The sequence below is a fragment of the Cyphomyrmex costatus genome, unplaced genomic scaffold (assembly GCF_001594065.2).
Source record: "Cyphomyrmex costatus isolate MS0001 unplaced genomic scaffold, Ccosl1.0 scaffold133, whole genome shotgun sequence".
Classification (NCBI taxonomy): domain Eukaryota; kingdom Metazoa; phylum Arthropoda; class Insecta; order Hymenoptera; family Formicidae; genus Cyphomyrmex; species Cyphomyrmex costatus.
Window position 1 is genome coordinate 768,277 of NW_017275315.1, and position 25,588 is coordinate 793,864.

Below are 25,588 nucleotides of genomic sequence, written 5' to 3' on the forward strand. Positions count from 1 at the left end.
AACGAAAATCGCATTGTTTTACTTAATTAATTTAAAAAATTGCGAAAAAATGTCAATTTTATATCTTAACAAATTATCTAATTATTAAAAGACTAAATAATCTGATTTAAAATAAATAAATGTTTAACTAATTAATTGGAGGAAATATATTGAATTAATCCGAGGAAAAATAGTTTATTGTGCGGCTATTAAATTTTCAATCTTGATGAAATGTCGCGTTTTACTGAGAGCGCTGAATTCGTGTGGGGATGCTCTTCCGGATCCCGTCGTACATTTCTCTATCTAAGCTTATTGCGCTGAGGCAAGAGCGAAAAGTTCTCGAGGAGAGGATTGGCCTACTGCAACTTCCTACTTCAGCTATACCGTAAAAGTAAAGAGAAATAGGATTTAAAGGTGCGCGAGGGAGAGAACTGGAGTGTCCTCTCGGAATTGCGGACAAACGGCGCAAAACTTTCGCTGATAAAAATTACGGATTGTCCGCCAAATGTATTGGTGAATTGCTTGCTTTTTTTTAGTTCATCTTTCTTCTTGCCTCTGTTTCTCCGTCTGTCTCACGACAAAGAAACAGATGGAAGAGAGACGCAGAGGGTGGAGAGACTGCAACGTGCGCGCGCGATGGAGAGATTTTTCCATCGGCGTAAAATAATATATCGGCGATAAACACCGTGATGATCACAGAGAGAACAGAGCGATATACGTGATACGATAAAACGGTGCTGTGCGAATTCAATACCACATACGAATGTGCACGATCAATTGTTGCGTACAAATATGCACAAGGTGCGCAAAATGCGCGTCCCGCCCGAGCCGAACGTTTGCGCGTCGAATTATTCGCGCATTCATTTGCATAATGCGCCATGCATTTATGCGCTTGCAAGCATGTTATCAGTTAACCCGTGATTAATAATCGAAGGGTCGAGCGGATGAAGGATACACTTATTATTGTGAAAATCAGGCTGCATAGATAAATTTGTTATTTCTTACCGAATAACCGTATAGCAGTTGGTCTATGTGTTAGATAATAGAATCAACAAAGAATAGTATAGCACGCGTAATAATGAAGACACGGACTTATCGCTACAATTTATTTTAGTGAGAAAAATAACAAAAGTCTTTCTTCCAGAGAGAGGTACTGTATTTTTAAAATCACATTTCAGAGCTGGGGAAACGCTTAAGCTTTCTTCTTCTTAATTTAAATACTTTGACTGCGACATCTGATTGCCTATTAATTCAAATTCGATAAATGCGATCCTTCCTCCTCCTTTCAATTTAATAACGATTTCGTATCGGGAATCGATTATTCCGGCGAACGTTCGGATCAAACGAGACCGATTCGTCTCGGTGCGAGGCAGGGTGGATAGGTGGCATACGAATTTTCGGTGACGACGGTGACGAGAGAGCGGGGAAGAAGAAAAAAGGAGACGAAAGGAGAAAACGAAACACGAGATGCGAGCGTCACATCGGGAAGTCGGTGCCAAGGGATTAGTGGCGCTCAAAATCAAATAAGAGAGAAAAGTAAACTGAAAAACGTGTTAGTGCAGATATGCGTGTGCTGGGTGAAGTGAACATGAGTTGGTGCTCCAAATTGAACTACAAGGTTGCTGCTGCTGCTGCTGCTGCTACTGCTGCTGCTGCTGCCGCTGCTGCTGCTGTTGCTGCTGCTGGCTCACCATGATTCAAGACGAAGTGGTGCTATATGCGAAGCTGAGATTCGTGAAGTGGCCGTATTGGCTCTCGCATGCAGTATATTTCATTTTGGGCTACTGCGATCGTGTTGAATACCGACAAGCACCTCGTATCGGTCGAGATTTCATTTCTCGTTCTTCTTTTCTCGTATATTTCTCCTTTTTTATTTCGTTGTGTTCCAATATACAATTCAGCGGTCCTCGATACAAGATTGACCAATACGTTCAAGAGTTTAATGCTTTTAAATTAATATAGTGCTTCTTCCATCCATCATTGAAGCATTTAAAGAAGATTATAATATTGTTCGTCACGTTGGTCCGAAAATCTCGACTGTCAAAGGGTCGAGTACCGCTGCATTTGACACTTGCAGAATTAATGCGGAGAATGTATGCGATCGCAGTACTTAATTATTGCGATAAGGGGCACAGAGTGAGAGGTGAGCAGTGCCCCATTGTTGTTAGATATACATATATCTAGATAGAAAATATATTACAGGATGATCCGTGGGGTTAAAATAACGCTATATTATTATGCTGTGCTCAAGTGCGGTGGTGCGATGGGCTTGCTGGCTGTGCGACGGCGGCGGCTGCGGCTGCTGCTGCTGCTGCTTCGTCATTTCTCGCATAAGTATTATCTCGTAAAAAAAGACTCTAGAGCTGCGTTTATTTGGACAATACCGTTGTTCGTTTATCCGGATAGCGAATTGTTCTGTACGTGAATATCTGGCCAGCGTTCACGTGCGCGCAGTATGCTTTTAAAAAAATTTCACACGCAACTATCTCGAATTTAATGAACGAATTTCGCATAGGGTATCATAGAAAAATATTTTCTCTAATTCTTTTGTGAAAAAAGACTCGACGTACAACGTAAAATACCGAAATATTGAAACGGAAAAAATGATTGGGGATATATCTCGACTCGGAACATTTTCAAGCGCGATACGTGGATTATATTCGCGAGAGTATTACCCAGAATGTATTACCTAGGAGAGATCTGTCAGATATTGAAAGTGCCGGTCGAGCGGTTTTAAGCGGCAGAAAAGCCGTACTAAAAAAGTAAATAGTATGAGATATTTAAGTAAACTAACATTTACATCAAGTCTTCTATATTTTTATTATTGTGTAAGAAATAAATATTCAACGACATGATAAACTAAATATTGATAATAATAACGGTAATTATATAATAATAATAATAATAAATATATAGGACGTTCCACGTCAACGGGGACAAGGGTCTGGGCAAAATTTGTGAAGTTGAAATAAGACGTTCAAAGGCTTGAAATTTTCGTTTTATATGTAATTTAAAGAAAAATGTAGCGTTTTAAAAAATTTAAATAGGCAGCTCCAATATGGCGGTTTTATATATATATATATATATAGAGAGAGAGAGAGAGAGAGAGAGAGAGAAATATAAAAAAGATAAGGCGCGCTGTAAATGTGATAGGTATTAGTGCATGAGCTCTATTTCGTTAAGTGTTATTTTCACTTATTCTGATTTTTTAAAATAAAATAAACTCATGAGACACACAGTAAAGTACTTGAATATACAGGGTGTCCAGAATTTAAATGATAAAACTTCGGTTGCGTGTAGAGGATCGATAAACTAAGAAAAAAAAGAGATATGCTTATTTTTGCTTCGTTTTGGAAAAGAGTAGTTTTTATAATTTTTTTTTACTTATTCATGATATATTATTTATTCACTTGCTTAATGTAAATATTATTTAAAATGTTGGCCTCTTACAGAAATATAAGTATATATTATCAGTACGAACAGTTTGACCCTCCATACAAAGAAGTCCAGTAATGTGAAGTGATCGAGGTAGCTAAAATATTATTACTCTTCACGTTCAAGAACGAAGCAAATACGTTTTGTCTTTTTTGTGATGTTCACTAAAACGTAGCAAAAACGAATATATTTATATAGAACTTTTTTCTTAATTTATCGGTCCCTTACATACTTCCGAAGTTTTGACATTTAAATTCCGGACACCCCGTATATAGACATGAACATTTATTGCTAATTGTCAACATTTTGCATTAGTAAGAAAAAATGATTTAAAAAATTAAAATAATATATATAAATCAAAGAGCTAACGATCCAAACAATGTTTCTGTGATGTTTAAAAAACATATAAACATAAAGAGCAATCTTTCGTACAGACGCGTTTGATATCGATCGAGTCATTCTCAATGTAAAACAAATACAATATTTGAAGTTACAACAGTTTACATTAAATTGTGATAGATGCTCTTTCTTATATGACAACTTTTCATGTGTGGTTCATCCTTAAAAACGTTAGATGTAGATTTTGCATTTTTTTTCTAACTCTTCGTTCGAAAAAATGTCTTCAGAATTTAAATTTAAAAGTAAAATTACTAAAATTTCCTTGAATCTCAATAAAATTCCACGAAAATCCCTGATTATGGAGTAAAGAAAAAATAAATTCTCTCTCTCTCCCTGAAAATTCCAAATTTTTCCAGGTAGTAAATATCTTGTTTTACTATTAACATATCAGCTCCTTACGTTGCTAATATTAACGTAATTGCAACGATCTCTTACTTAATGGAGTGTAACAATTCACGGGACGCGGATATTACTTTATAAATTAAAAAAATATTGGCGGGACCGACAAAAAGCTAAGCGCACACATCAATTCTGAACGTGAGCACGAGCTTGATATCCATCGACAGTGTCAATACCCTCGTCGCGGTACCCGGATATCTGGTTCGTCCACAAAATTCGAGCGCAGCTCTAGTGCGTGACTCTTACTTCATGCTATTTTCCGACCGATGCGATGGCTGCGATGGCGGCTGCTGCTGCTGCGGCGGCTGCGGCTGCGCTTAAGTGACGACAATACAACAGCCGCGGGTGAATAGAATCGGAGAGTGACTCGACATTTAAATCTCGCAAAGTTGTTGATTTTTGTTTCGTAAATCTCTGGATATATAGAAAATTAATCTCTTTTATCGTGTGGTAATTTATCTAAATTGCGCGACTGTAAGGTGCATAGTCTGGCTGTTCAATTAGTCGGCAGTAGCTAAAGATACTGTACGGTCAGACATCACTGACTGAGATTATTGAGAAATGAAGTCAAATACTTTTGCGGTAAAAATATTATCATCCATTTATAAATAGCTTAACAAGAACTATACAGAATGTAATTATAATATACTATTTTTATATCAAAAAAGTTAAAATATAAATAATTCAAATTTTATGTTATACAATCAATTAAAGTAGAGAGCATAACGTAAAGTTATCAAATTGGTATTCAGTAGCTCATCTTTTATTATCCTTTTTTCTTGTAAATTCTTTTAAAAATGTTTTTTTTTTGGATCTGTCATTCTCCAGACTCGTTCACCCACCGTCGTCTGTATCGTCGCAGAGACAATAGTGCGCTGCCAGGTGCAAAACAGTGACGTGAGAAAGACAGAAAAAAACACAGGCTCGGTGCGTTTTCTGCGTGGTGTGCGATTACTTTACTTTACCATGAACGATCAATTCGGCCGTCCAAAGAACCTCGGCCACCGAATTGCGCGCTAGACAAGTATAGTTGCCGGTGTGCGCGGCGGTGACGCGCTCGATAACTATGGCGCTGGAATGGGCGTCAATGTTGGTTACGCGCAACCCAGGTGGTGTCTGAGAGTGCTGTCGGAGATCGTTAATGGTTGCGGCAGCGGCGGCGGCGGCGGGCCCGTAGGCGACGGCCGCCGTGCCGGAGGCGGATATCTGCTCGCCGTCCTTCGACCAGATGATCGTGAACGGCGGATCGCCCTTCTCGACCATGCAAGTCACCTGGGCCCGTAGACCCTCCGACAGGTCCTTCTTAAAGCTAAAAGGGGCTATTGTGGGCGGAACTGCACAAAAAAAGAGAGAGAGACAGATGATTGTGAGTGTGAATGAAAATAAATTTATCCGGACAGCCTCCTCTGTCGCTGCTTATGACTTCGTGCCTTCTTCGTCGTGGATGTCGTCACCTATGTGCCTGGAAAATCTTAGCTTAATTCGACTCAGGATTGTGAAGAGACAAACTTGCAAAATAATTGAATCGTCCAGACGATTCGACGGGAGAATGTCGCGTCGCTTCGGATAAAATTTTGTCCGTCGTCGTTCACCGAACCCAAAATTGATCCGCGCGTTTCGACAGAGAAACACGCTGTCAAGCAAAACACACTGCTGAGATTAGTTGTAGTTTAACTCGTCGAGGTTAGTTTCATGGATCGGTTAACAACGGCGGATCTATACCTCTATAGTATAGTCGGGCTCTGATAAGTTACTGAACGCCGTAAGTTTAATGAGTCTCAAATTTCTTCCGTCTCGTTACAGATGTCAGATAAAGCGAAAGATGTTAATTATTATTAAATAATAATATTCTATATTACGAGGTAAAAGATAGTGTACCAAGGATTAGTCACCAATATCGGCGGTGCTCGACTTACATGACTCCATCATTATGGACGGAATTAGGTATCGATCGTTAGGCAGACCTCGGGAGTGACGTTTAATTATCCTCCCGGAGATACGCCGTGTTGTATTTGTTGTGTGGTCGCGTAAGTGTATTTGTACTGGAATTAAAATAATATTGAATTAAGGGCAGAGAGAAAGAGACGAAATTAAAATAACGCGGCAAGAAATATTTCATTATTCCATCAACGTCGAATGAGATACACGCGGCTCTCGACTCGCGCGGTTAATATTAATAATATTCACTCACGTAAAACGTATTTTAAATTTATTCTCCATTCGTTGATTTTTCCACGTACGAATTTTCCGTAACGTAAATAATCGTCATTTATTCCCAATTTACCTCACCCTCTTCGTTTTATTAATTTTATTTATCCACGCGAATCGAGAACAATTCGCGATATCTTCCTGCATCACCGACGACGAAAGGGTTACGACCTATGATGGCGGACATTAACTACATTTCCGAGTTTGCATGGAACGACGGGTATATGTGTGTCTCTCGAGTGTTTGGACGCTCGTGTATTTCGCGAGATACATGAACGGTGAAAACAATCAAGTGGAGCATGAGGGGGATCCCCCTTTCGTGCCTGGTTGTCGACTTTTCGACAAGGGGATGCAGGAGGGATAGGGTAGCGGATAGGGTACGTCGCGACGAGCGTAATGCCGCGGAACGACAATAATAACTTGCCTCGTTGCGCCGCATGTGATACGTATGTACGTACAGCGAGCGGGGAACACGAGAGCCCCGCGGGTATTAGAACAGAATGCGGGCGGTTGTTTGAGAATAATTGAGGAACCGCGCGGGTAGAGGGAACTAGATAGCGCAGCGTAACGTGAGTAATGCCCAAAGAGGTCTGTCGCGCGTATATACGCGGCGATACATACGTATATATAAATGCTCATGTACATGTACATACAAAGGCGGAGAGAGAGAGAGAGAGAGATAGTAGGTTGGACGCGCGGAATGGAGAACGAGAGGTTCTCGGGCGAGGTAACAAAGAAGCTTCTCTTGCCGGAGACGTCGCGTTGATAAATTTCGTCGCATAGTTTCGGCAAGTAGAGCGGAGACGTGAGAGTTCTCTCCCTTGCCGAAGATAATTTGGCGGTCGACGATCCTTAATTGGCGCCCGACGTTATCGATAGCGAGCACGTGACGTTAACTTACGCGAACGCTGGATCCTTTTATGTTAAAATAACGACCGCGCGATGAACACTCGCGATTTTTAAGTACCGAAATAAAAATCTCTCATTGTAAAAAAAAAAGAGCAATTCAAAAGAGGTTTTAGAAACGATTGGAAAGCGATTTCAAAGAGATTTTAGAAGCGTAATCCAATGCTCAAATTAATTCCAATTTTTTTAAATAGCGTTTTCAGCTTCTGCAAACTCAGCACTTCATGAGAGCGCGAGGAAGACATATTAAATAAAATTATCTCAAAGAAACTAATTTCTGACAGCACAGTCACTTGTGGGTTAATTTTATTCTGTCACGTACATGGCAGCACGGAATAAGTAAATGCGCACGTAGGAGACGTGAAAGAGGTGCGATCTGTCCTGTTTGCTTGTCAACGAGACACAGTAATCACCCTAGAGCGATTTGTTCCTACGTAACGTTCGTTATTGTAGACAGAGGCTTCGTTCGTCGTTTCGCTCGCAGCGATTTGCTCATCGAAAGAAGGAGCCCTTTTAATGCACACCCTCGTCCTCGATGGGGAAATGTAAACGCGTGGGTAGCTAAGGGGATGTCTCGTCTGTTGACGAGAGATTGTAATGCAACTATATGTACGCGGTCTCATTCTTCTTTTTGGTCTTTGAGTGATAAATATCTCGCCTCTACTTTCGTCTATGAAACGGTGGCTCGATGTAATCGCGGAGGGATTCACAGCCGCATAATTTTGATGAAACTTCGCTTTTCCGCTTTAAATCACGTTCGATCGGATCTCGTTGTTTCACATTGAGAAAAAAAGCTGTCAGACCGTTTGACGAGCCGAGGGAAGTTTGCACGAGAATATCCGCTTTTCACTTTGCCATCGAAGGCGCAATGGTTATTTTTCCATCCCGGATTCCTCTTTCACGTTTTGTGTGCGAGATTCACCCGGTCAAGTGGTTCCGCTTGGCGTACGCGTCGATTAATAGCAATCATCGCCCTTTTCTCTATTTCTCCCGTTATACAATCGCGGCATTTGCCGGCGAACCGCCAATGGGAAAACATGCATATATCCGCCAAGTACGGGAAGAGAGCTTTTAGCGGAATAAACTCAGAGAAAAAGAACCGAGCATGCCGCATCGGCTAAGGAAGTAAAAGCGGTTGTTATAGAGTCGACTATAGAGATTGGTTCATAAAGTTACAATAAATCTCTCAATGTTTTAGGAGGAAAAAATTTTAACTATACACATCGTGCGTACATCTGTAAAATGACAGGATGAAGATATGCAATCCTTTTAATTTTTACATCTAAGTTACTCAAATATAAATCGAGATGTAATTAAAAGAGAAACTTTTTCTTACATCTGTCGATGTTTTCTAGCAAGGATACACGGTGTAACACAGTAGATTATTTTATCCTTGTTTAATATTGGCCAACAATAAGGATGTAATAATTCACTATGTTATGTCCATACTGAAAAGAACGTTCTACGTGAGTAAGAGAATTTAAAAATAAAAGGAGTCCAGTGAAACGAGCTCCGAATTTTTCCTTTCGAACGGGAAGCTCGGGAAAGATATAGGCTATGAGGGACGGGGAGAATTTCCAGCATGGCATCTGGCGGTTTGGCCGGTTGCTGCATACCATGGACCAGGAGAGACGCCGTGCGAGACGTCTTGGCGGCATCGTTGCTTGCTACGCAAGTATAGTTGCCGTTATGCGCGGTCGACGCACTCTGTATCCTCAACGCGAGATCAAACTCGCCGATCTGATGCGTGGTAGCTTCCCGCGGCTTCAACGGCCTGCCGTCCTTCAGCCAGGTGATCTTCAGAGGTGAATCGCCCTCGCTGACCGCGCAGGTCACATGCACCCGCGCGCCCGCCTGGATATTGTCGGGAAAGCTAAATGGATCGATTTTAGGCGGTACTGCAAATTACAGGAAGTACGAAAGTTTATTTCACATCGCGACGACGTGCGATCGTCATCATCGTCGTCGTCATATCCGACAGCATCGGAAGGAGTCGAGAGAAGAAGGAATCTCTTGAAGAATCGACAATTGTTTATCGTATTATTTCGATATCTTATATAGCAAAAGACAATACTATATTCGGTTATTATAGAAAATCGAATTATTTCCATTAAATCCAATTGATTTTATCGTACTTTGAGGTTGCGTGCTTCCTTGGTCTCTGACATAATTTTCTGAACGATGCTGAAAGAAACAGCAGGAATTTATGCATTTGCAACGTTGGAGAAAATACCAGTTAGCGGAAATATTCAATGTAGCCATATATATATTTACATCCGATTCGATATCCTCTCGACCCAACAGATTTGCGGTACATGAGGAGTTTCAATATTGCGCAATTTAATTTTCTCAGAGAAAATCGCAAGCACATTTTACATATCCTACCTGCGTGCTTTGCTCGACGTGATCGCAGCATAAAAGTCATGTATCTGAAATTGTCACTAATCTAAAGAAACACTTTTAAAATAATATCAACTAAATTATATTATTTATTTTATCAAACGTGAATTGTAAGTTAGAAAATTTATTAGAAAACATTCCAGTATTAAGTCATGTTGTTTAAGGGAGAACAATAGTGTCCCTAATCCTAATCAGTTGAGGCGATTATGAACCTTCTATAGCGCATTCAATTATCGTCATAGTAGATAAAAAACGTTTGGTCAGTATGAAAAGAAGACCTTCAGCGTCTCGATTTGTAATAAATTTTCATAAACATTTAATTTGACATCTTAATGTCACTTGTATCAATAATTTAACTACAGCTTGATAAATTTTAAAAATTTTATGGACTTTACATAATTGAAGAATTTACAGGATTGCCAAAATTTTGAAACTCTAATTGCTTTTATAACTATATTGTTAATGCATTAGGATGACAATAAATCTGTACTTCGTAGACATTAAGAATATAAACGCTTGTGGAAGTTCTACGCGAAATAATTTATTTCTCGAAATATTCCAGTTTCGAGAGAGAAATCTTACAGTAGAATGGAGAGGTACGAGTTTCTCTCGTGGTAGAAATGAAGCAAGACGGGGGGGATTTCTTTTTAAATCACAGAAAGTTCGCCGCAGTTTCTATCATGTACGAGGCAGAGGAGTCCTGTTCGATCTCGCAAAATAAAACATGTACTTGTAGTTCTTCTATCTCTACCTATCGTCTCTGTATTATACCCACGGGAACGCACTATATTACACGCGTGAAATACTACAAAATGTTCGTTTCTACGATGATTCTCCGCGGTATCCAGTTCGTAGGACACATATCGAGAAGAAAATTGTCGTTCGCTTCAATACGCGGGACAAAAATCCACAAAACGATTCCGCGCACAGTTATCAATTTAAAATTCCCCTACAAAAAGAGATACACCGACCATATTTCATGTCGATACGATATTCTTTTTTATTAGCCGCTTGCTATTCTAAACCCTGCGATAACTTCTGAACTGTATTCGGATTTCCTGCATTGAACGATATATATTGCACGTTTTATTACGATTTCCTAACTTAAATTATTACCGAATATTTTTCGATTCAAAATTCGACCGGCAAGTGGCCGACAGAAAATGCGAGAAGAGTCTCGCGACTCTTACGGCAAATCTGCGAACGATGTAATGCGTCGACGAGCAATTTCTTCCGATAAGTCGAGTCGACGTTCCGGCACTTTGTCCTGAAAGCACTTCATCGCGATTACAGTTACGACATCACGGAAAATCTCGGCAGAGCGGATCACCATTGAACGACGTCTGAGACGCGTGTACACTTTGCGGGACACTATTGCTCCAATTTAAACGGATAAAATCTCCGTGCGTAAAGAAGAAAAAACAAAAAAAAAAGGAAAAAAGATCATATATGCAGGAGCGAGATGACTTTACCTTTGACTTCTATGTGGATGGTCTGCGAGTCGGAACGACCTTGCTTGTTCTTCGCGGTGCAGGTGTATGCGCCGCGATCGGTACTGCTATCGACTCGATGCAGAACCAGCGTGCCGTTCGCAGACACCTCCTGACGTCGGCTGGTTGGTAATATTTGACCATCTAGGAGAAAAAAGTACATCGCGTTTCATGTTTCAATAACTTCTTTTCAGCGAAAAGAAACAACGACGCGTATGTAAAACTTGTTCTAGTCAATTTGGACAAAGCAATGATCTATATTTAAAGCAATTATTAAACCAATAAACAATGTTAAGTTAATGTAAAAAAATAAATCATAAGTTATGATTCTTGGAAACATATAAGTATTTATGACACAATAAAATTGAGAATTATATAATAGAATAGTTATAATAGTAGTTTCCTGTAGTGGAATGCAAATGGCATTTTCTAATTGATCTCTTTGATCACGTATTAATATTGTACCTACAACGTTTGTAACTCAGCTTACAGTTAATCTGAAAATTACAGTTTTTAGTATTCTGCAATAAATCCTATTCGAATTCGAACGAAATCACAATCACGAGTATTTTTTCTTCGCCTATGGCCAAATGTGAATTTTAATTGAAAGCCACACAGTCATGCGAAAGTGCGATATTTGAGTTTAAATTATGCATTTGATCTCTCTCTCTCTCTTTCTCTCTGTCCATTGCACACCACACAATCAGCGCGACCGTGGCATTGTGGAAATGCGGTTTTCCACAGATTTTGCACCACACTGGCGACGTCATGACGACACAATCGAGTGTTCGATACGTTTCCATAGTCACCATAGTCGGTAACTAAACTTTGAAATTGTTGCCAAAGTAAAGTTGCCTTGATGTATTCAAGAAAGAAGATGAATACAAAAATAACAGTGTTTATAATGGTTTACACTGTCAGAGAGATGAATGTGTGTGTTTTGAAAAATCATAAATATAAAACACAATATATATATGTATAATATATCTTATAGATACACAAACATAGAAATTAGGAAATAGAAATAATTCGTTACTTGTAACGAAGTTACAATTACAAGTTACTTTTTGGATAACTTTACTTGTAAAACTGTTACTTTTTTTTTTAGTAACAGTAACAGAGCAACGTAGTTACATTTTTTTGGTAACGGTAATGAATTTTATAGTTATTTTTATCGTTACTTTTGGCATACCATTGAACATGGTTCGATAGGAATTATTTTACACTTCTACATATAATGGATAGATATCTCAGTTTGTTACATATTTTACAGGTTTTAGAATTATGATATTAATATTTTTAATAAAAAACTAAAAAATAAAGCTGTCATTATTGTATATTGTTTTTATTGATATTCAAATAAAAATATTGCAGAAGTACATTTTTTAGAGACTGATTTTAAAAACGTAATAGAAAAGTAACGGTAACACATACTGTGACTTGTTAATTTTAAAAAATAACTTTTCATTCCCTGAAAATTACACGAGTTAAAAAAAAAATATAAATTAAAATATATACAATATTAAAAATAAGCATAATTTATAGAAATTCTTAGCTTTTTTATGGAAATTTTTACATAAAAGTAAGGTATAACAGAATTAAAAAAATAAAATAAATATTTATTCAATAAAATGTAGGTAGATTAAATTAATAGTTTTTTTATCAAATAAATATATGTTTACACTTAATAAATATAGAGTACTATTTAAATTAATGCTTATTAAAATTTAGTCTATTTTTTTCAGTGTAAAGTATAACGTAAACAATTAATTTCAAAAATAAAAGCAGAAATCAAAACATCAAGCTGATAATTCCTTTTATAATTACCAGACATTTTCGTTGATCTTTAAAAAGTATTGTGCGACGGTATTTAATGGACTAAATGGCCGTAGGTGGTCTCGCGCGGTCGCTATCGCGCGTCGTCGCGATGTCGAGACCGGGGTGAAGAAAGTTCGTGGAACGATCGTTTGAAACTTTCTCGAAGTCGAGTTCATCATTACGAGAAGGAACGCTCAAAGTTCGCCGCGGGCGGGACAGCCGCGATCTCGACCGAAATAAAAGGATTTTCCACGCCTTCTCTCAGTAATACTCAGTCTGCTTTCACCGAGAAACGTAGGAAATAAAGGAAAAAAGTACTCGTCTTTTCGAAGAAAGATCTCTAGAAAGACGAGGGAAATTTCCTCGGAAGGAAGCGCGACTTTTCATCGGTCCAAGACGCACTACGACCACTTATTTATGCGTTCCTCGTGGTGCTTCGAGTATTTTAATTTTTGCGCGTGTACATTTAATTCCATCACCTACAGCTGCGATGTTTAGATCAGATAAATAAGAGGTGCAGCACGTATAGGTCAGTGGACTTCATTAAAGCGAGAAAAACAAATCGGTTTTACTCGTGATCCGTCCCCACGATGAAGCCAAGAGGCTTTCGAGATGATTCCGCGCACAATATATTATGACTACGAAAATGTCTGTTCTCTTTATATGTGAAATTAAGACGAATATTGTCACGAATAACTAAAGCACAATGTATAATACAAAATATTAAAAAAATTTTTCCACGTTTAAAAATTGTGAAGATTTTTAGCTGGATATGACCGACTTTAGTCGAATCGTTGCAATATTTTACAGGAAACCTGACATACACGTAATATAAAATACAGAAATATATCAGAGTATAAACCAAACAATATGTCGATATATTACACTGTTATAGGATTTTTCATTACGTGAAGGCAACAAATTTTTAATTTCGAGAAAAAACATAATTAGTTCAATTTTGCAATGGATGCAAAAGTGGTATAAAATATTGCGAGCAATGAAATAATAAAACAAAAATTTTCTGACGAGAGTTGTAATAGTTATCTCTTGCTGCACTATTTCAATTCATAATATACAGAGTGATTCTAATGATTCTATACGAAATATTTCGTTGAAGTATATAAATCTATAGTTAAATATAGATTTAAAAATAATTTTGTTTGGATCTCTCATCAAAATATATAGAACTTAAGCAATGCAGTAAAAGCTTTGACATTTTAGCGATTAGTTTGAATGTTGTATATAATTATTTTGAGAATCCAAACAAAATCATTTTTAAAAATATGTGTGTGTGTATCTAGCTAAATATTTAGATTTACTTCAGCACATTTTTTTTTTATATATTGTAATAACTGATAAGTAAATATATATTTTTTCAAAATAAGAAGAATCGATTTACGGTAAAAAAAATATATGATTCGATATAAAAAAAATACAATTACGTCTTGCAAATGCATCGGTGCACTGTTTGAAAAAATATAATCACAAAATAGTAGATCATACTGATATAGCAAAAGATTTTCCTCTGTCGCTTTTATTCTGTATTTACTAAGAAAAAATAGTTAAACAATTACTTTTAAAATTCTTCATACAGAGATCATATTTTTCTTTGGAAAAAAAAAATCAAATCTATATAAGAATAACCACGGTAGGTAAAATCGTTATGTTTACACAAGCAACCATCGTCCACAGTGTTTCGATAAATCGAACTAGTGTATATTTAAAAAAAATAAAATAAAATAAAACGTAACATCGGATTTCTTGAGATAGAAATGGGTCGCGGATGGGAAACCGTGATTGGTACAACGGCGAACCTTTTTCCCAGGTGATGCTGGCGATTGGGAAGCCCGCGACGGGACACTTGATGACTGTCGTCTCACCGGCCACAGCAGCGTAGTTTCCCATCGCTCGCACATGAGGCAGCCCGTAAATATTGAGCCGAGCGGCGTGATGCGCCTTCGCGACGCGATTCACCGCCGAGCACCTGTACTCGCCGCCGTCCTCCACTCGCACGGCGCTTATGTTCACGTGGGATATCACGTCGCCGTGCACCGTCACGTACTGGCCTATCATGAATCTGCAAGCAAATCGATTTCGCTAGCCTATCTGCCAAGCGCCGACAGCGATTTTCCGTCGCCGACAAGAAAACTACCCGACCTCGTTCGTTCGCGTGGAGCATAGTTCGATATTGTCGATGGTACATATATATGTATATATACAATATATTACTCTTAAGACTTTTATGTCATTCGCTAAATTACACGTCTGGGAAGAATTTTCAGAAATCATTTCTAGATCTCTCTTTTACCGTCCGCTAAATTATATCCGAAAAAAATCTTCAGGAATAAATAAATTTCTTTTACATTTCTTTTCTATATCAAATAAATGTTCAAAGAAACTCGATATGTCTCAAAATGTTGCTTTTAAAAATAAATTCAATTTTATCATCTTCGGAATAAATGATCGTCATTATTTTTTAAACCAAAACTTTAAAATTAAATTGGTTAGTTAATTTTTACTAAGTTATTGTACTTAATTCGATTCGATTTTTAAGACTCTTTTAAAAATATATTTTTCTTATGCCGGGCAATTTTACATTGCTTAAAGACACTTTCATCGTACAAATTTCCCTTTCCCGACAAGATTATTCTTATCGCGACTAACCGCTGTGGCGATAATCATTCGCCGGCAAATCGCGGAAACGCGAAATTATCAACCTCGTCGCCAGTTATCTTCGACTTGTGCGAACGCTTGTTAAATCTATCGCTCGGAATCCGGCCGGCTTTTAAAAACGTCCAGACTGAACAGCGTGATTGGTAATTTTCCTCTCAATTGGTTCAGAGAATCGAAGCCCGCAGGGGCCTATCGAGGCTTTCCCACGGGATCCGCCTCCGCCGGATGGAAGCCCCGCTTTCACAGTGATTTCCCGACGATCTCGCGTAATACCTCGGGGTTAATAACCGCGAATAATCCTCCCCGCGTGTGCATCGTTCGTTGATTTTTGGTGCCATAAACCTTTCGTCTGATGGAAGAAAAAGAGTAAAGAGCGCTGGATTATTTTGGGATTTCCTGTCCTCCGAAGAGACGTGTATGCAAGGCAAACTGCTTGTCCTACCTGTCGTTTTGCGGAAGAGGAAATCCATCGAGTGTCCAGGAGAAGTGCGGCGTAGGATTGCCCATCGCGATACACTTGAGAGACACCGACGGACCCGGTTGCATCGTCTGCTCGATGAACTTGTACAGAAGTTGGGGCGCAGCATCTAGAAATTCACGGTTATCGAAGAATAATTTATTTGTAAAATAAAAGTCGTTATATTCAATAAAAAAAAATATAGATAATGAATTATAAGAATTTTTTAAAACTCGAATAAATTGCGAAAAAAGGGTATACTGTAGGGTATTTCAAAACAAAACTAATTTCGTTGAGTTTCTTCAACAGAAACAGAACTACGAATAAAAGCCTATTGTACTTTGATAAAGGCTAATTTAATTATAGTTTTAATTACCTAATATTCAGAAAATATGAGACTTTAAACATCGTTCAAACATCAAACAAAATTTATCTTTGCTTTAATTGAGTTACTTATCTTTGTCTTGTTACTAAAACACGATATTATTATGTAGACTTAACAAATTTTGAATTCTTATTCATAAATTGGTACTCTGCTTGATAAATTAATGTTTGAATATTTTTATTATTAATTATATAATACTCACTTTCCAAAATATTATTAATTAATCTATTTTCGGAAATTGTTGTGTCATTAAATATACATTCCATTTTAGAATTACAATTTAATAATCATAATTTAGTCATATAGCGTTTTATATGTGTTATACGAGAATATACATAAAACTTTAAAGTAATCAAAACCTGTGACAATAACTGGAGAGCTTGAAAGCGGAAAGGGTGTTTTCGCTCGCTGTATTGCGTAACAATATCATCATAAGTAAACCACATCGATTGTGCAACCAGTTGCAACTACAGGAATTTTGAAATTGTGGCATACATCGCAATGTGTCTAAATCCACCCTACATATACGCGCATTACTTGCGCAAACGATGGAGAATATCCAAGGAAAATCTCCGTGCGATAGTCAGGATTTCCTTCAAATTGTCGTCGTGCGAAGTGAGAAAGAAAGAGAGAGAACTTTTCAGACCACTACCCGCCCAAACAAACCCGTATCTCTAAACAAATGCAACACCGAGATAAAACAGAAAAATCGTACAAACACAAACAGGACAGATCGTATAAAAGTAATTTCGCAGAGTGACGCCGATACATTCAATTTCATTTGAAAGCCTTACGTTGCTCCAATTTGATTAATTCAAGTTGGAGTTTGCGGTTTTACGACAGTAAATACTGGCAAATCTTTCAGACTAGTCCGTAGTAGTAGCTGCGTGGCTGATTATCGCGGAGAATGCGAGTCAGTTTCCGCCGGAATGTTGGGGTACCGCTTGAATCAGGTGCATGCTGCGCTGCGCACACGCGCATCCATACAGTTTGCGCAGCACGCAGGAGAGATAGCGCGGGGGCCAGCCTGCGGCGATCATCGCCGTGGAAATGGTCCTGGGTCGCCGCAAGGCGGCGACGGAGGGTACGAAGGGGGAGTATTACGCACGCAACATTTACATGACAATCCCAACGGTGTGCGCGGGCGGAACTATCGATCTGCGGTTTGACGCCTGTACTCGAGTGCCGCCCGGTGAATTAACCCCAAATTATAGAGCCGACAATAACCCCGAGCGCGCGCGAACGGGGATGGCGCAACCGGGTCGAGTTGATTCGTGGCGGCTGTTTGCCCCGCGGCGTAAATCAGAATATCCCTTTCTGTTCGCATCGCGTGCCACGCCCCGCATCCGCGGGCCCAACGTTCCAATGCCCGTGAACCTCGCATCACTTGTTGTCGACGTCATTTTCACTTGCTACACTGTGCAAAACATGGCGTTCCTCGGCAGCCGATAAGTCTTCATTAGAGATTCTCAAGTAAAGCACACGATACCTGTTTTTCTGTTGGATTGTTCGCGTTTTAGTGAATTACTAAAATTACATCACGCAAAACGAGAATTTCTAGTAATTTACCAAAACGCAAGTAACTCAGCAGCTGGAAAATAAGCGGGTGCCGCAGATTTAAAAGATTGGACGTCGTTCGGATAACTCCTTGATTGAACCGCCATATTTTTCAGAACCTATTTGAGGGAGAATGGCATAGATAAAATAGAAGGAGATGCGTAGGGGGGAGGGATATCTTATACTATCTTAAGAGTAGGTCCTGAAAAATATAGCAGACCAATTAAAAGTATGATATCCACAATCTCTTATTTGAGACTTCCTATAGTCTCCATTATCAATAACCTTTTTTTAAGAGAAGGAAGTTAATGTTTCTTTACCGTCTACCTAATAATTTAAGATAGAACAATCGCTGGGTTTTCAAATTTCTACATAATCTACAGATAGTTAAATTCCCCAATGGGATGAACGTAAGACACAAGCTTATGCAACTTTGGGAGAAATTTGAGATACGTGGCAAGTGTCACAGCTCAATTTCTCCACGTGATAGTTTGATATATCTTTCCAAGTACATTTCAGTCTCATTAATTTATAAACAGGACTGAACATATGATAGTGTAAGATGATACATAGAGTTAAGTACATAATTAATATACGTAATAAAGATTATTGCTCTTCTGACTCAATTTGCAGACCTAGTTCCATGCAGCAAAGACACGACCTATTTTCGGAAAGCTCTTCATTTTCGCTCGTTTATAACTCGAGAACTATTAAAGAGCCCTGACATTTTCATTAAAGACTAATCAACTTCAAACCCGTCAAAGAGCCTGTCATTGAAATTAAGCTTGTGTCGAACTGCAGCATCATTTTTCTCAGTGCAACATGCTTCTCGTATCTCCGCGCTGTCGATACATGTGAAACGTTTCCATTAATTTTGGCGGGTTATACGTCGATCGTGTGTATCGCTTTCATGCACGGCGGATTGGTATAATCCTTGACAGATTTGCAGTGCAACGCAACAACGTTGATTCCGCCATCGACATCGTTCGCGCGACTTTGTCGCGAGCGATTACTCCGGTCGGGCTATTACACGTCCGGGCTTTGTGTCATTAATGCATGCAAACAGCGCGCACTGCCTGCAATTCATTGAGACCGATGATTCCACCTCGCCTCGTTATTTACCCCGACTGCATCGATTCGATGGTGCGCCGTCAACAAAATGGAAGTTTGCCAGAATCGGAGTCGGAAAATAATTTAACGCTCCGCGTGACTGTCCCAACCTCGTGTTTAATATCGCGTTATCGTGAAATTCACGAGCGCGTAAAGAGCGAAAGTATCATTAAAATACTGCCGATAGAGGATATCACGGAGCTCTCGTGACAGTCAATTGCAAATAACATTTAAAAAAGATTGTTTCTAAATCTGAAATTTGTTACACCCGTGAAATAATATATATTAATTACGAAACTAGTTTATTATAGTAACAAAATTATAGTAACAAAGTAATTACAAAACTATAGTAATTATAGTAACAAAGAAAATTTTCAATTGATGAAAATTTGAACTAACAAAATTATGATTAAAATAATAAGTTAGGAATCGTTTTTATTTACCTAGATCTAACGTTGCAATAAAAGATATGTTATCCATAATGCAGATCGCAGATAAGTGTAGATTTGGGGATTGTCCAGGAATGCAAGTGTTTTGTACATATGTACAACAAGATACTCTGCTTCTCTAATCTAGCAAGACCGTAGATAATCACTATATATGTACATACATGCATTTATATATGTACGTATATATACATATGTATATAGGACATATATGTATATAAAATCCAGGATTAATCCCGACTATTGGTGCGCAATTTAACCCGGAACTCTATTACATCCGTTATTAACGTCGCTTAGTACTAACCGCGATTTAAAGCCAGCTTCCACCTCTGCGCCAGCCACCCGCAATCAAGAAAGAGACGGAAAATCGTTAAGTGGAATTAATTAACCCAGATTGTCGACGCGCCGCAACACTGCGGGAGAGGCGATGGCGCGCCTTGGCGCAACTACGATTCTTCATTATTATTATTAGTTTCTTTTAAGAGACACTAAAAGCGCCCCAAAGTTTCTGACCTTTTATGGGCTGTCCCGCTTCGTAGCACGATTTTATCCTTAATCGAATGGTACAGCGGTTGGTACCGATTAAAGCACAAGAAGATGATAAAGAACGAAGAGGGTTCGACTCGATACAAAATTTCAATTAAATAAGAGAAAATTTTATTTAGTCAAAGCGGATCTTAATGTTTAAATATTTCTATATAAATTTATAAACATATCTAATTCTGCAAAGTGTATTATTTAATTGCTCAATTTAATAATATGATCTCACTACTCTAGAGTTCTGTTCATAATTGCGTTTCAAGCGAGGTTTCAAGACTAAAAATAAGATTTTGTTACGCGATTTGCAGAATCAGATATGTAGATATATAAAATCACACAGAAATATTTAAGCGCCAAGATCTGCTTTGACCAAATATAGGATTTCTTTTATTTAATTATAGATTTAGGAGCAGGAGTTGTTTCATTTTTGATAAACTTCATATTTTGATAAGCTCATTGTCTTTACTCTCTTATTCTCTTATCATGCTCTTTTACTCTTTTGTTTATCCAGTACGTAATTACGTAGTTTATCCGAAGATGGAACAACCGGTCTTTATTCTCATCAGAATCCAAATTCATGTAATAAATTTTATTAACCATTTCACCAAAGTTGAAGAAATGCCAACGATTTATCTTCGCTTTTCATTTTTAGGATGTACCTTTATTCAAAAAATTTTTTCAAATAATAAAAAATTAAACAACACAATATCTATGATTTATGTAAACGCAAACGAGCATTCCGCGTTTTAATTCGTACAAGATCGATCGTTAGAAATTATAATTGCAACAGAAAGAGCTTCCGCTTTCTTAGCGACAATTGTGATTCGGTTACGATTCTCATTTGGCTCGCGCTCAAAAGTGCCTATTTCGTCGCGAATCAGCAGTTTCCCACGTAGTTTTGTCGCATTTCACCGTGGTTCTTTTGCTCGATCGAAAATCGTAAAAGTATGAAGAATTCCTTCCCTCTCGCAAAATGTATTTTTCTTACTCTTCTCAAACCCTCTCAGTTCTACGCGCGGTTTATGATCGTTATGAAACCTCGCCTCTTTGATTCTCTCCTTTTGTTACGTAAGAGGATTACCGGATCGTCCAATTATTCCATATTCGCGTCGCGATAACGACAGTGATGACGATGACGTATATACTGCGCTGGCAAATCGTATTAAACATACTCGCAAATTGCTCAGACAAGAATCTATCGCGCGACAACAACGGGTTTTCGCGAAACGAACAAATCGCGAAAAAGTCACGCGTTTCGCAGCTCAAGTAAATGCTTATATGAATAGATACGGCATCCTCGAATAAATATATCGCGCGAAAGTCGCGACTCACGAATTCATATCATATCTGAAATAAATTATTTTCGCTCTTTTTGCGGGAAAAAGGAAAAGGTAGAAAAATTCTGGGTGGCTGCGTGCTGCTGCTGCTGGCGATTTAAAGCACGATCCCGTCGTTTCATTGCGCTGCGTCCCACTTTTCGAATGCTGCCGGCAGCTTTTTCACCGGGATATCGTTTAATTGCGATAAAAACGATCAGTGGAATTTTCATATGCTCCATTTTTGAAAAGTGTGAGATATTTCAGGAATTTTATTTCCAAGCATTTTGTATATGTATACACATACAGGAACTATACATATGATATTCTATTTATAATTTATTGAATACTATAGTATGAAAATGTGATTGAAATTTGGATCGTTCTTCGAGCAAAATAATTAACGAACACTCATATATACTTACATGTGATCGAAAATTATGAACGTATGTGAAAGCGTTTCAAAACAAAAGGTAAGGTGCGAAAATAATCTCTGAAAACATTGAGGAATAAAAAATTTATAAGTACTTGCGATCAAAAATTTCCTACGTCCGTCCCAGCTTCCGGGCGTGAAATCCAAAGGCATCAGAGCAATGTCTGAGAAGTACCCGGAAGGGCACCATATATTTACATATATATAAGGAGTCCCGCACGCACTATTATACGTGAGAACGAAAATTTCCTACGTCCGTCCCAACGTCCGGACGTGAAAACCGAAGGAACGAGAACAATGTCTGTGACTACATAGGCTACATAAAAGTAGAGTACCCACTTAAAATAAAAAAATTACAGATTGTTGAAGTAGTTTTGACGTCTTCCTTCAACCTTTCTCGCCTCTTTATAATTGAAGATAGTAACACATAAAAGATTTCAAGTGCAAATGAATAAAAGATTTTCGAGTATCGCTGGGATCAATTCTTCTATAATACATTTTTTAATGCGTTTAACAAAATAATCTTGATTCTATACATCTTACTCTAAATATCTGCAATCGGCTTTTTATAGTCAAATGTCTTCATTTATAATCCTTTTAATCCAAACGAGTCGGAGACGGCAGGAACTAATGTGAATGTCCAAGAGCTCGCATTCGTCCTCGCTCACTTCGTGTGCGCAGGCATCTTAAGACGGTTGAGAAAGCGACAGCGGTCGTTTAAGGTAATGGATTATGTCGCGCGAAAACGCCGCTTCGTCGTCTTAGCCGTTTTAAAGCCGACAACGACGACGACGACGTCGACGTCGACGACGACGACGACGGAATATTCGTCCAGTCGCCATTCGTCTCTGCTCGCGCGTCTTCGTTCGCACGCGATGCTCCTCTTTTCGCCGACCATCCCTTTCATTCTTTCTCTGGCCGACCAACCCCCTGACTAAGACAAATGGTACGTATTTATTTCGCAGTACGCCGGCTAGTGGATTTCTCCTTTCTCCATTATGCATCGTCCTCGTTAAGCATTTCTCCACTTTTTCTTTCCCTTTCATTCCCCTTTTTGTCCTGGAGTTCGCTCGACCGCGTTTCTTCGTTCACCCCGTCAATCTCTGGCCATGGTTGGGTTCTCCTAGTTCGCGGCCTTATTTCCCTTCGTTAATCTGTATGTGAATGTACCGACACAATACGTCGATTCACGAGAACGTTTGAACCTTCGGAACAATTGACTCGCTGTGGCAATTGCATCTATTGAGAACTTTGCTAACAACGAAACGGAGTAAGTGAGACGATATACGTCTCTCGAAAACCACTGCCACTAACTACTTCTATGGGTATTTTAAACTTGGACGGCAGTTTCGGGATTTAATCTCTGTGAGATTGTCCTAATTATAAAAAATTATTTTTTTTCACGCGTGTAATAATTATTAAATATAATAAAAGATAAAAGAAATTTAAACTAAATTAATAATTTGTTTCGCTGCGACTACTTTAACATAAAATGACTAATTGTTATCTTTTTATGCTTCTCATTATATTTACACATAATTGAACATAATAGCTCGGTGCGCCATGAATGAAAGTCGTGCATAATTAAAAATACGTCGCCATTTAGCAGCGTAATAAGACGGCTTCCGAGTATCTATGTATTCAACGGAGCTATACTTTATAGAGCGGGCAATAGAAACTGCAAAAGGTCGCAAAAAGAGGAAGAAAGGAGACAAAACTTTAGCAATAGAGTCTTCCATCGTCGGTTAATGGTGTACCGTTAATAGCCTTAATTTAGTCTTATTATTTCCTGAAGAGAACTTTCATAAAACTTCGGCAAAGTTGCGCGGTAGTTCGCTCGCATTCACGCTAACCCATCCCGACTTTCTCGCGCATGTAATATTTTAAATACACCCGCTATAATATCGCTCCTACAATATCTCGAGAATCTCCCGACTTCCATATTTCAAACAAAAAGCAGAGATTAGCAGATTATTGAAAGAAAAATGTAAACAGTTGATCGCACCTATATGTATACATACCAAGACATCTCAATTAGCAATTTTTATTATAATATTTAAAGTTTAAGTATTTATAATAAGTTCTGCTTGATAAAAATTGTATCGTATCAATATCTACTATACTTTGCCTTGCAACTAACATTAATTTAATTTATTGCGATATATTAAGTGCGGATTATATCCACGTTCTTTACGATGCTGTGTATTCGACGTGAGTCACAGTCCAATGAAGGATTGTGCCTATTTTTAATTATTACACGACAATTGAAAGACATGAGGATGGAACGATGAATCGAATTTACCTCCCAAACGTAATTCGGCCGTGGCTTGCACCATCTCGTAGTCGTTTTTGGCGAAGCACTGATACATTCCTTTGTCGTCTCTCACGATGGAAGAGATACGCAAGGTCGAGCCGTCATTACCCGTGACTTTGCTCCTACCCGACGATCCCTCCCGCACAGGAAGACCGTCCTTCGCCCACGAGATCACCGGATGTGGCTGACCGGTGATGGAGCACTGAAATTCCGCGTCCTTCCCTAAGTCCACGGTCACCTAGAGTCCACATAGAAACATATATATGTATAATATACAATACAACGAAATGTAATACATATAATATTTGGTTAAAATCTCTGCGGTACAACAGAAATACGATACTCGGAATGTAATATAATATTTACGATTTAGAATTCGTTATACGTATATATTATACGTATGTACATTAAACGCGCTGACGACATTGTAAATTAAATTAACATTAAATCATATTTCATTATACAAATTTACAAATTTGCAAAGTTTAACTTTCGAAGAAAAAAAATAGCACCACGAAACCTATAGAAGAAACATAGATTCAGTTTGCATATTCTGAATTCTGCGGCAAAATGAAACAAGCTTTAATAATCAATTATTCAATTGCTATACAATTAAAAAATCAACGCGAATGCGATCTCAACGCGGATTCGCGCAATTCCGATTCATCGAAATATAATGTGTACGTGCCGATGAGGAGAACGCGAGGACACGGTCGTCGTATATTGAATTAGAAATTGGACGAACGCGTTCGTACAATTAACCCAAGTGGCCCAATGGAATTTCCAATCTCGCATTCGGAAAGCTAATTTAATCACGCGCCCTTTGACCGTCGCGCTCGTCTCCTTTAAAAGTATATCAACGTAATTGAGATGCAAATTAATGAAAATTCTACCTTTATCGGCTTTTGAATAGTGAGTAAATTTTGTTCCCAATTTAGAAATAATATAGCTGACAAAATAGAAATATGTATATTACTTTTCAATATTCCGTCAAGTTTTCAACATAATTAAAAAAATCCGCCGTTTACATAAAATAATCTCCTAACATCTCGTTCTATTTTATTTGTTGTACGATATTACATATTATTTAGAATATATACATTATTTAGAATATAATATACTTATAAAAATATTTCAATATTATGTTCAAGCTGCCGCTGATCCCGTTGGCAGCCGATATTAATCGAATATAATATATTAATCTTGATAACGATCGCACGGGATCGATTTCGAACGTTCTGCATTTAATTGAAGTCTTCTCGGAAGGGGTAGATGATAAGACCGTGTACCGTCAGACAAGGATACGCGCCAGGAATTCGCAGA

General features: G+C 38.3%; 2 protein-coding genes across 2 annotated transcripts in view; both read right to left on the reverse strand.

The window, feature by feature from the left end:
- Window positions 1–25,588, reverse strand: part of LOC108782726 (Down syndrome cell adhesion molecule-like protein Dscam2) — a 168,966-nt gene that overhangs the window by 17,353 nt on the left and 126,025 nt on the right. Inside the window, exons 7-11 of the mRNA XM_018551080.1 lie at window positions 24,254–24,503; window positions 16,150–16,294; window positions 14,849–15,111; window positions 11,199–11,360; window positions 8,943–9,224 (exon numbers count right to left, since the gene is read on the reverse strand). Of these exons, the coding sequence (XP_018406582.1) occupies window positions 8,943–9,224; window positions 11,199–11,360; window positions 14,849–15,111; window positions 16,150–16,294; window positions 24,254–24,503 (1,102 nt within the window). The remainder of the gene's footprint in view (window positions 1–8,942; window positions 9,225–11,198; window positions 11,361–14,848; window positions 15,112–16,149; window positions 16,295–24,253; window positions 24,504–25,588) is intronic.
- LOC108782727 (Down syndrome cell adhesion molecule-like protein Dscam2) lies at window positions 5,164–5,541 on the reverse strand. Its single transcript, XM_018551081.1, has one exon. The coding sequence runs from the start codon at window positions 5,473–5,475 to the stop codon at window positions 5,164–5,166; it is 312 nt and encodes a 103-aa protein (XP_018406583.1). The 5' UTR covers window positions 5,476–5,541.

Bases quoted from the DNA above. Each gene is read 5' to 3' on its own strand.
- LOC108782727 (XM_018551081.1), bottom strand. From the start codon at position 5,475: ATGGTCGAGAAGGGCGATCCGCCGTTCACGATCATCTGGTCGAAGGAC.